Genomic DNA, 12,021 nt, shown 5'->3' with positions numbered 1-12,021 from the left:
ACCACTGAAGCTGCTGAGGGGCCCGTCTCTAGTACCAAGCCCACCAATGCTCCGAGCCTGGAGAGGAGCGGAAGATACTCCCGGCGGAGACCAGGGAAACAAACTGTAATATGGAAGAGGCGCTCTCCCTGCTCCGCCGCTGCTGGGTCAAATCCATGCTGCCAAGGTCTGAAGAAAGCCCGAGCACCCCTGATGTCCAGAGGACTCATGGCAAGGACCTTGGCAATGCTCTAGGCGGCCTCGAACTCGATCTGATAATGGCCCCGGCCCAGGAGCTGTACATCCAGGATCTTGCCCACATCTGCAAGAAGGCGAGCCTGAAGAAGATCCCTGATCTCCCCTCTGCTGGGGCGAGTGCCGACTATACGGCAGATGGTGGAATGAGCCTGGAGGCGTTCCACCTCTGCAGTGAGGCTCGCTTCCTCTTCCGACGAAAGAGAAAGCCTGATGGGGATGTCCTCGGGGGCGGGCGAGGGGGCTGCGGGTGAGTCCCTCTGAGGCGAGGCGGGAGGAGTCTCCATCAGAGTCTGAAGCTCAGGCGAAGGCGAGGCGAATGCGGAAAACCTGCAAGAAACGGGCTGCACCCAAAGAGGCGGAAGACCGGATGAAAATGAAGAAAAACAAAACCCCTTGGGGGTGAACAACAGCACGAAAGAGGAGGGAGAGGGGGAAAACGAAGGAGAAGCCCTGAGGGGGGGGGGGGGGGGGGGCGGCAACAAAGCGAAAGGGAGGGGAGGCGGGGCGCTGCTTAAGGGGGGCGGGCGCGAACAAGCGGAGAGGTGGGGGGCGAACAGGCGACAAAGGGGAGGGGGGGCGAACAGGCGAAGAGGGGGTTGGGGGCGAATATACGAAGAGGCGGCTAGGAGGGGGGGACGAAATGGCGAGGAGGGGGGAGGCGCAGCAGCGAGGCAGGAGGGGGCGCAACAGCGAGAAGAGGGGAGCGAAGGCAGGCGGGGGGTGAAGAGGCGAACAGGCGGAGAGGTGGGGGGCGAACAGGCGACAGAGAGAGGGGGGGCGTACAGGCGGGCGCGCAGTGCAGGGTGGAGGCGGGAGCTTCAGCGAGCTACGGGAAAAAGGTTCTACAAGAAATAAATTAAACGTTCATAAGTTATAACTCCAGTCTTGAGTCTTAAAGTTCAAAACTTCAAGTTTCAACTTTAAACATGTATGTGACATGTCTCGACCAAATGTAATTAAACTAGTGTTTTTTATTTTAAAAAAAATGGCGTTTTTTATTTTGGCCCCGCGAAAAGACGTATAATACGCGTATTATACGTTCCGTCCCGTACCTGGCTGCTATGCATGGATCTACCTGATATACATTTTTCAGTATTTTCCAGTATTTTCTACTCAGTATCATCTCGGAGTCTTACAGTTTTGTTCTTATAACTGTAGGACAATCACTTTATTGTACTTTTTAGTCTCATTTAGTTGTTCTCTTTGATGAGACACCAACTTCAGATGTACTCTCAGTTTTGGTCTCATAGGCCACTATGGCCTCTTAGAGACATTAATATCATTTCATTTCTCTCTCTCTCTCTCTCTCTCTCTCTCTCTCTCTCTCTCTCTTTTTCTGCACATTTATGTTCAGTTTTGTGCGTTAATTTCGTCGACAAGTGTGCTGTTTTTCATTGAAGTTACCGATCTCCCTCGAAGCTTCTGCATGTTACAGTGGTATTAGAGCCTACCACGATTGGTGTATTTGCTTTTATTAGAATGATGTAAAATGCTGAAAATAAAAGACTGACTGAACCTTCTTGGCTGAGATGGATCTCTGCCCTTGACCTTCAATCCTTCACCCCTTTTGCGTTAGCTTGATCTAGGCTGTCCTGGCCCTTGCTTCAGCTTCAGCACTTGGCAAATGATGAGATGATGGAATGAATTGTGGGCTGAGGTATTTATACCTCTTCTGGACAGCAGTCGGTTGGCTAATAAGCAGTCGGCTGTCATAAAATACTCCACGACTTAAATAAATACAGCAAAAATACTATATAATGCTGCGCATGTTTCCACACTTGGGCTGGGCACTAGTAGGCGCATGGAAAATGAGGGCTGGGCACTGTGCGCCTGCTGTACTGGAGGCTGGGCTGCCCCACACTTGCCCTACAGCCCTCCCATGGCTAGATAACCAGTCGGCTACCCATGCCAAGCCCCTAGGGCTGTCCGTAGCTCTCCCATGACCTACCCATGGCTAGTGGGTACAGCCAGGGCCTTCCTAGCCCTTATGGGGATTGTCTTGTACTTTCCCCATGCCCACATGAGTTCTTGGGGTAGCCCTAAGGGCTGGCCCCTTTTCCTAAATGCAAACCCTACTGTCTACACAGTGATCTGGCATCCACTATCTTACTAGATACACAGACTCATTGACATCATTCCAGAGAGAGACTCCTAGTGCGGACTGGCACTGATTCATGTGCAGGACAATGCACACCTGACCTTGGACTCATGTGCAGGACAATGCACACCTGACCTTGGATGACTGGGATGGAACCCTGGCTGACATGTCCCGGACTGGGCTCACATGGGACCAGTTTACCATCCCAGGTCCTGCACCTTCTGTACAGATATGTCTACGTGGCATCCAAGTGCGGGATGCATGTGATAGGTGGACGTTTGGGAGCTTCCATGTCCGGTACCTCCGCATCCGTGACTCCTTCGCCCGTCCCATCTGCTGGCTTCGGCTCGGTCTCGGGCGTTTTCAACTTCCAATCAAAGAGGCCAAGGGAGGAGAGCTCTCCGGTAATGAGGCAAACCGCCATCAGTGCAAACATTAACAACCTCACCTATGTGAGGTTGTTAATGAGGCCAAGGGAGGAGAGCTCTCTGGTAATGAGGCAACCCGCCATCGGTGCAAACATTAACAACCTCACCTATGTGAAGGCGAAGATGAAAGCCGTGAATGAGGAGATTGCATGCACGGTGATAGACTGCAATCTCTCCTTTCATGTGCTCAAGGTTCCACAATGGCACAAAATGGTGAAGGCCATTCCGGAGGTGGGGCCATCCCATGGTGAATGGCATGGTATCACCTACCATGAGATGCGCACCACCGCGATATCCTCTCAGATGGATGGAGTGATCAGAAGAAGAGAGGTATCATGAACATCCTTGTTTCATGTGCTCTCGGCACATACTTCTTATGCGCCGTGGATACCGGAAAGGTGGGGCAAAAAACATAGGGGGACTTTATCTATCGTCACATCTGGCAAGCCATCATAGAGATATGTACTATGTACTATATCACATGTCACATGTGCATTGCGATTTAAGTTTTAACTCTCAAGTCTTGACTTTCTAGTATCTATGTAACATGTTTAAACTTCTAACTTCTAAGAAGTTCATTGCATTTGCCAAATTGCCATTGTGTTACTTGTAGGTCGGACATGAAAATGTCATTCAAGTCATCACGGACAATGCATCCAATTGCCGCAAAATGAGACGCTTGGTAGAGACGGAGTTCCCATCCATTGTATGGATTCCTTGTGCCTCCCATTGTCTAGACCTACTCATGGAGGATGTGGGGAACCTAGAGTGGGTGAAGAGGGTGGTTGCAACAAGGCCTATCCATTGTGAATTACTTCACAAAGAAGGTAAAGGTGCTCGCTATGTTTCGCGAGCAAAGCGACTTGGAGCTTAAGAAGCCCTCTTTCACGTGGTTTGCCTACATGTGGCTTCTCTTGGAGTGGCTATACAACGTGCAACCGAAGCTCCAGATGGCCGGGGTCTCCCCGGATTTCGTTGCATGGCTAAGAGAGGAGTTGGTGACTAGTGCGGACGAGGCCCGAGCCGTTCAACAGCTATGCATGAGAGAGTCCTTTTGGCGCGAGGTGCATGCCATTGTCATTGTGGTGACTCCCTTGTATAGGGTTTTGTGCATGGCCGACATGGGCTCCACATTGGGGCTACTCACCCACTTCATGCGAGAGGCTCTAGCGGAGATTCGTGCGACCACCGTGCTTGATGAGGAGGACCCCGACATTCCTATGGAGGGGATTAGGTAAACCCATGTCCCATGTTTTCAATTCTCATTTTCACATCTCTTTCTCGTTCCTTAAAGGCTTAACCTTAAAGTGAAATTTTCGCATTCTAGGGATCCCACCGAGCCTCCACCCACTCCGCGACGCGATTCGATCGTGGCGCTTGTGGGGAGGAGGTGGCGATGGATGCATAGACATATCCATGGTCTTGCGGCCTTGTTACATCGTGCCTACTACAAAGTACCAAGGCTCTTCGCCGATGAAGAGCTACTTTCCGATTGGGATGCCTACTTGCCAAGGATACTTCCCGTCCACGAGCAAAGAGACTTCCTCCGGTATAATGATCAGAGGGAAGCCGCTGTCACGAACCCACTTTGCTTGAGTAGGGAGTTAATGGATCGATTACTTTTTTGGTGGGAGTCATTTGGTTATCAAATGGCTCATGTACAAAAAGTGGCTTTGAGAGTCTTGTCATAGGTGACTATTGAATATATAGTGTATACTCTAGAGTCGTAACTACTAACTAGTTCTTACATTCTAATTTCTAACTCTCTTATTTCTCATAGGATTGCTCTTTGGGGGCATGTGAGAGGAACTGGAGTTCCTACTCACTTTGGGGGCATGTGAGTAGGAACTGGAGTTCCTACTCACTCACACACAAAGATACGAAACCGTCTCAGCACCATGTAGTCAGAGCGGCTTGTATATTGCCGTGCTAGCATGCGCATGGTGAAGAAGATGCATGACATAGAGATCTCCAAACAGGTAGAGATCTCCAGAGTTCAAAGTTCGACTCATTAATAATGATTTATAAATGCATGACTAAAGTCTAATAATTTATAAATGTTTGAACTTTGCTAGCATGCGCATGGTGAAGAAGATGCATGACATAGAGATCTCCAAACAGGTAGAGATCTCCAGAGTTCAAAGTTCGACTCATTAATAATGATTTATAAATGCATGACTAAAGTCTAATAATTTATAAATGTTTGAACTTTGCTTTCAGGTGAATGTCGACGAGTTCAAGTTGACAGTGGACAGAGTGTCCACGAGGAGCGAGATCGAGATGAGGAGGCCATATATACCGATCTCTACAGGGAGCTAGAGGAGATCGAGTTTCTCGTACTCGTAGAGGTCGTGCAGCTAGAGGTGGCACACGAGTAGGAGGCCGCGGATGTACTGTTCGGCGCCCTACTTCGACCTCGGTGGCTACATATGTGAGGCGTGGCTCCGGCTCGACTTTGAGGAGTACTTTAGCACCTGTTGTTGAAGAAGAGGATACTCCTATTGCAGGCATCCGAGAGCCCGAGTACGATGACGAGGGCAATGTCCTTAGCGAGGGTAGTTTTGGGTTGGCCTCTGATGATGGAAGCACCTCTAGCGAGGGCATTCCTTCCCCTACTGATTTCTCTGAGGAGGAAGTCAGGACTAGAGTCTAGACTCTAGTCTCTAGAGTCTAGCCTTTGGATATTTTTGTACTTAGTGTTCTGACTAGTCACAACACACTTTTTTGTATTTCCTATTATAGGCCGTGGGCCACGACTCTTATTTATGGCATGTTTAGTGTTCATTGTTCACGACTCTTGAGTTTTTGTACTAGTTTATGACAAATTATAACTTATTTAGACTTTGCATCTCTAAATGTGTATAAATATCTTTTTTATGTTGAGGGTCCCTCTCTAATGAACTCTCGTAGGGGAGGAGCGACAGTTTCTCCAAGAAAGGCTATCTCAGTGTCTTTTCAAGTGGATCGTACCTCAATTGAACTTATTTTTCAAAATTTAAAGTCCCGTACCGGTATCGTTTTTTCGTACCTTCGTTTTGTACCTGACAACTATGGCAGATTAGCATATGGAGTGGTCTGCAACAGGTGAAGCTAGAGGATGCGGTCCCCGAGGGTAGGTACGCAAACCCAGTACCTCAGCAAGCTCTCAGATCATTTCCGAAGGCCTAGCACAACAGGCATGATCGGTTCCACCAGGTGACCCACTGTTGTGTTAAGGTTAAGGGAAAGTAGGCATGGGGACTGTTGAGATATCGAGCTCTAGTGAGGCGGTGGACACATCGAGCTCTAGTGAGGCGGTGGACACTGATGACCCGCCTGGGGGATAGGCCCCGCACTTACACCACTGGCATGGTTGGTGAGATCTTGGGTGATATGCGGCCAGTGGGATGACAGGCTGTGTGACAGCCATTCTAGAGACTGGCATAGTTATAGCGCCAGCTCATTTAGTCGGGTTCACACTATAGAGAACCCGTGTATGTATTGGTTGAGTACTCTATTCTTGTATATGGTGTGTTGAGTGTTGAGTAGAGAAGAAGAAGATTTTCAGCCTCTCACCTTGTGTGTTCTCTATTAGGGTTTATGAGTGTGTGTGTGTGCTTGCAAGAGCTCAAGCTCTCTTCCCCCCTGCATCTTTTCAGGGACAGCAGTGAACAGATGCTCAGTTCTTCATCAAAGACTTGGAAGTGGAGATCAGGAGTGAAGGTGTTCAAACCAAAAAAGTATCAGTTAGTAGAAGTCAGTAAGTAGTAGAAGTCAAAGTCAGAAAGTAGTAGCAGTTTTAAGGTCAAGTCCAGAGAGGAAGGATGACAGGGTTCTAGTAGAAGGGAATGTCACATGCATGCCCGTGCCATGGCATAAACCTTACCATGAATAGTCTTAATCCCTAATCAGTCAGTATCTAAAGAAGATTCATCAGTCATCAGTGTAGCAGCATTAGCATCATCAACAGGACCAGCATCATTAGAAGCATCAGTAGCCTCACATCAGTTTCATCATCATCATCATCATCAAAGTCATCAACATCAATACCCTTGGCATCACATCAGCAAGATAGCCCAAGGAAGAGGTTATGGGGCCTGTCAACTGGCAGCAAGGGCCTCATACCTGCAGTCGGCTAAGGGGCAAGCATTTGTGGACAGCAACAGTACAAAACGCAGCGTCAAAGATAATACTTTGTCCAACAAGACTGGCCGACAGCATATAATGCTGGCTGATTGCATCTTTGGCATCATATATAAGCATCAAATCAGTTCCAACATAAAACAAGTCATTTTAGTAGAAGTTCATCGTCTAGCTTTCAGTAGGGCTCATGTGGAAGGGGCCAAGTCACCCCTAGGGGGCTGACCATTGGGCCAAGTCATGTACAAGCAAATCAGTAAGCTTTTTGTACCATAGTAATACAAGAAAAGCTGAACTCTAATCTCTCTCTTCTTCTCTCTCCTCTCTGTCTTAATCTATGTTAATTAGCATCAATGTTCTAAGTATGCTTAGGGCTGTGGATCAGTACAACAAGGCTTCTGCGTATGTAACATTGGTATCAGAGCATTCAGGCTCAGCCCACTAAGCTACGTCCCAACAAGGAAGGTGCACAGTTCTAGCAGGAAGGATGCAACAGGGTAGCATATGGAGTGGTCTACAACAGGAGAAGCTAGAGGTTGCAGTCCCTGAGGGTAGGGACGCAAACGCAAAACCTCAGTAAGCTCTCAGATCATTTTCAAAAAGGCCTAGCAACAAGCATGATCAGTTCCGACAGGTGACCCACCGTTGTGTCAAGGTTAAGGAAAAGCACTCATGGGGATAGCAGTGAACTTGATGATGGGGTGAAACCCTGTCATCCTTCCTCCCTGGACTTGACCTTTAAACTGCTACTGCTTTCTGACTTTGACTTCTACTAACTGATATTTTTTTGGTATGAACACCTTCACTCCTGATCTCCACTTCCAAGTCTTTGAAATGTCACGTGCATGCCCATGCCCTGGCATAAACCTTAGCATGAACAGTCTTAATCCCTAATCAGTCAGTATCTAAAGCAGATTCATTAGTCAGCAATGTAGCAGCATTAGCATCATCAACAGGACCAGCATCATTAGAAGCAACAGTAGCCTTACATCAGTTTCATCATCATCATTAGCATCATCATCATCATCAAAGTCATCAACATCAATAGCCTTAGCATCACATCAGCAAGACAGCCCAAGGAAGAGGTTATGGGGCCTGTCGGCTGGCAGCAAGGGCCTCATACCTACAGTCGGCTAAGGGGCAAACATGTGTGGACAACAACAGTACAAAGCGCAGCATCAAAGATATTATTTTGTGCATTAAGACTGGCCGACAACATATAATGCTGGCCGACTGCATCTTTGGCATCATATATAAGTATCAAATCAGTTTCAACATAAAACAAGTCATTTTAGTAGAAGTTCATCATCTAGCTTTCAGTAGGACTCATGTAGAAGGGGCTAGGTCACCCCTAGGGGGCTGACCATTGGCCAAGGCAGGTACAAGCAAATCAATAACCTTTTTGTACCATAGTAATACAAGAAAAGCTGAACACTAATCTCTCTTCTTCTCTGTCCTCTCTTTCTTAATCTATGCTAATTAGCATCACTGTTCTAAGTATGCTTAGGACTGTGGATCAGTACAAGAAGGCTTCCGCGCATGTAACATTGGTATCAGAGCATTCAGGCTCAACCCACTAAGCTATGTCCCAAGGATGGTGCACAGTTCAAGCAAGAAGGATGCAGCAGGGTAGCATATGGAGTGGTCTGCAACAAGCGAAGCTAGAGGATGCAATCCTTGAGGGTAGGTACGCAGACCGAGTACGTCAGTAAGCTCTCAGATTATTTCCAAAGGCCTAGCAACAGGCATGATTAGTTCCGGCGGGTGACCCACTGTTGTGTCAAGGTTAAGGGAAAGTAGGCATGGGGACACAGATGCTCAGTTCTTCATCAAAGACTTGGAAGTGGAGATCAGGAGTGGTGTTCAGACCAAAAAAATATCAGTTAGTAGAAGTCAGTAAGTAGTAGAAGTCAAAGTTAGAAAGTCTTAACCCCTAATCAATCAGTATCTAAAGCAGATTCATCAGTCATCAATGTAGCAGCATTAGAATCATCAATAGGACCAGCATCATTAGAAGCATCGGTAGCCTTACATCAGTTCCATCATCATCATCATCATCATCATTAAAGTCATCAACATCAATAGCCTTAGCAGCACATCAGCAAGACAGCCCAAGGAAGAGGTTATGGGGCCTGTCGGCTGGCAGCAAGGGCCTCATACCTGCAGTCGGCTAAGGGGCAAGCATGTGTGGACAGCAACAGTACAAAGCACAGCATCAAAGATAATATCTTGTCCAACAAGACTGGCCGATAGCATATAATGCTGGCTGACTGCATCTTTGGCATTATATATAAGCATCAAATCAGTTCCAACATAAAACAAGTCATTTTAGCAGAAGTTCATCTAGCTTTCAGTAGGACTCATGTAGAAGGGGCGAAGTCACCCCTAGGGGGCTGACCATTGGCCTAAGTCATGTACAAGCACGTCAGTAACCTCTTTGTACCATAGTAATACAAGAAAAGCTGAGAATATATGTCTATGAGCATTGGGATTAACGGATGCACATGACACTTGGAAGGACTACTTATTGATTTGATCTAGCTTAGTCATATTACAAGGTAAGTCAAGCGTGTTTGACAAAGTTGACCTAGAGTTCGAGGATAAATTGAAAAAAAATCATCCTACAGTGCTATTACACCTATGATGAATGGCTACTTTCCAAAGACCACTCATAAATGTTAAAAGTCTAAGTGTGTTGAAACATCAAGGTTCTACAGCAGCCTTTGGCCAGGAGCCCATTAGACATGATCAGCCTAGAATTCATGACCAGTCAAGGAAATTGGAACCATTATTGAAGGTTTGACCAAGTTTATCTCATGTAAGGCAAATACCCGTGAAGTTTGCATTTTCACTGTTCATTGGAACCCCATGTGAAGCTCTGAACCAGAACTCTATTGTTTCAGCTTAATAGCTCTCTCTTTGTCATTTTAAGATCACGGCATTAATTCTGATCTTTGCGGCGGCAAGAAACTTGCCATTGAAATATCTTCAACTCCTTTCAAGCTGAACTAAGTTTGTTTTTACTTCGAGCATGTATTTTAAGTTGGGCTATGTTTGTTTCTACTTCTGGCATTTCTTAAGATGTTTTTATTCAACTAGGGTGCTGCAGCATGGCTTTTCAGCAACAGATGGCAATGTGAGGAAGTCATCTAGAAAGGTGGCTCTGTGAAGTTGGGAACAAATGGTCCAGCGTCAGGTTCAAACAAGAGCTCACCATTCTAAGGAAGCCAGTTGAGTCAAAAGCAGGTGTCCTCCAATGTTTTAAGCAGGCAAATATATCAAAAAAACGAGGTGCCTGGGTGGATGATGGTCATGTAAACAAGAAAGCCAAAAGTGATCCTGGCTCATCAGGTGTTGATGGCTTTACTGTGGCTGAATTGTGCACTGATCCTGGCTCATCAGATTTTGCTGGCTTTACTGTGCTCTGCTTTGGCTAAATGGAGGCTCTCTACTGTTGGCAACAAGAAGACACTCCTTAGCTGACTACTATCAAATGCAAAGTTGATGATGAATACATCAGAAAAGGGAGAATCAGAGAACTCCGGAGTGGATAATGGTTCCATAAACAAGAAAGCCAAAAGTGATCCTAGCCCCAAGGACTTATCAACAATCATACAGGATATTCATGATGGCTTTTTGACTATGTCTGAGTTGCACTCCGCCTTGGCCAAACAGGGGCTTTCTACAGCCGGCAAGAAGAAGACACTTGGAAGAAGACTCTCAAAGGCCCTCAATGCTCTACTATAACGCAGCCGATTGCTGCAACGTTGGATATACTAAAAGCTCAACATGGTGAACATCAAAAAAGAGAGCAGCTGAGAGCTGCATGGTGGGGATGATGGTCCGGACAACAAGAAAGACAAAAGAGATCTTGGTGTAAAGTCTTGAGGTTCAAAAGTTGCTTCAAAAAAGATCAGTTGGGAGGATATTGATTGCCTTCTTGTTTTGCGAAGTGCGGCACACACATGGGGTTCTGAATCCTAGCCCTTCCTGCTGCCAACTTCACAACTTTGTAAGACATGTAAAATAGAACTCTCATGCATGCATCTCTTTATTAGTCCCTCTTCTAATACAGTAATGCTACATCTTTTATGAGCTTTGTGTAGAGACCATTACTGTTTTGAAAGTTCATCGCCTGACATCTTTCTGCCTTAAAAATTGAACACCCTTCTTCTTTGCCATGGTGCTCACTCTCTTGCCTCACTCAAAAGTTAACCTTTACTTGCTTTTGTGTCAAGATATTAGATCTTTACTTCTCTCCCTATTAAACAAGGCTGTTTAGAGTTTGATAAATGTTACCTATGTGTTGCATAAGTGTGCATCTTGTTGCATTTCAAATGCCTGTTATTACCACATCTTCCTTCTAGACTCTTGGTAGAAAAGATCATACTAATGAAAACCAAAGTAACACGATCTATTATACAGTATATCCTTCTTCTAACTAAGCATAGGGTCGGAAGAGAGCAAGAATAAAATGACACATCTGCTGAGATTATTGTTGATCTAAGAGGCTTTAACCAACCTCATCATTGTCGACATCAATATTGATATAGTGGCTTCAACCAAGCAACCTCTCATCATGATGCTTGTCTCTATTCATCAATCCATCAAGGTTTCATAATTTGTGCTCCTATAAAAGAAACATGCACGACATCTCCCTTTGCATTGAACTCTCTCTCTCTCTCTCTCTCTCTCTCTCTCTCTCACACACACACACACACACACACACACACAAGATCCAAATAACATAGTTATAGACCATACCTCTCTTGCACAAAAAATATAAATACATAGAATATGCTCTCTAGCATCTTAAAAGGATTTTCCATCTCCATCTCGTCGGTCTCCCCCTCACTAGATTCTAAAAGAGTAGACATCAAGCATACCTCTCTACCTTCCTCTTCCTCTCACTAGAACTTGAACAAATGAACATGAAATATACATGTAGCACATAAAACATAAAAACTACATACATACATACATATGTATTTATGTATATATGTATATATTTGAACGTACACATATGAAGGCATGTATATGTGTATGAATACATGGCCAAATTGTAATGGCTTGTAGTACTTTGATGTGCGTTACACATGACATTGTCAATAGTTTCAAAAAGCTTTGTCCCAAAAGACG

At 45.8% G+C, this 12,021-nt stretch overlaps 1 protein-coding gene across 2 annotated transcripts in view; it reads left to right on the top strand.

Moving 5' to 3' along the window:
• LOC147616128 (uncharacterized) overlaps positions 1–10,977 on the top strand; it is a 102,048-nt gene extending 91,071 nt beyond the window's left edge. For both annotated transcript variants that reach the window (XR_015262683.1, XM_086778757.1), the window contains one exon: positions 9,982–10,977. Coding sequence is in view for 1 of the 2 variants with exons in the window: in XM_086778757.1 (XP_086634883.1) it covers positions 9,982–10,051 (70 nt within the window). In the remaining variant the exon portion in view is untranslated. The remainder of the gene's footprint in view (positions 1–9,981) is intronic.
• The last annotated feature ends 1,044 nt before the right edge of the window (positions 10,978–12,021 follow it).

This window comes from Cibotium barometz, chromosome 39 (assembly GCF_041138505.1).
Source record: "Cibotium barometz isolate CiBa-2024 chromosome 39, ASM4113850v1, whole genome shotgun sequence".
Lineage (NCBI taxonomy): Eukaryota > Viridiplantae > Streptophyta > Polypodiopsida > Cyatheales > Cibotiaceae > Cibotium > Cibotium barometz.
Note: the sequence above shows the minus strand (reverse complement) of the source record. Positions and strands in the feature narration are given on the sequence as shown.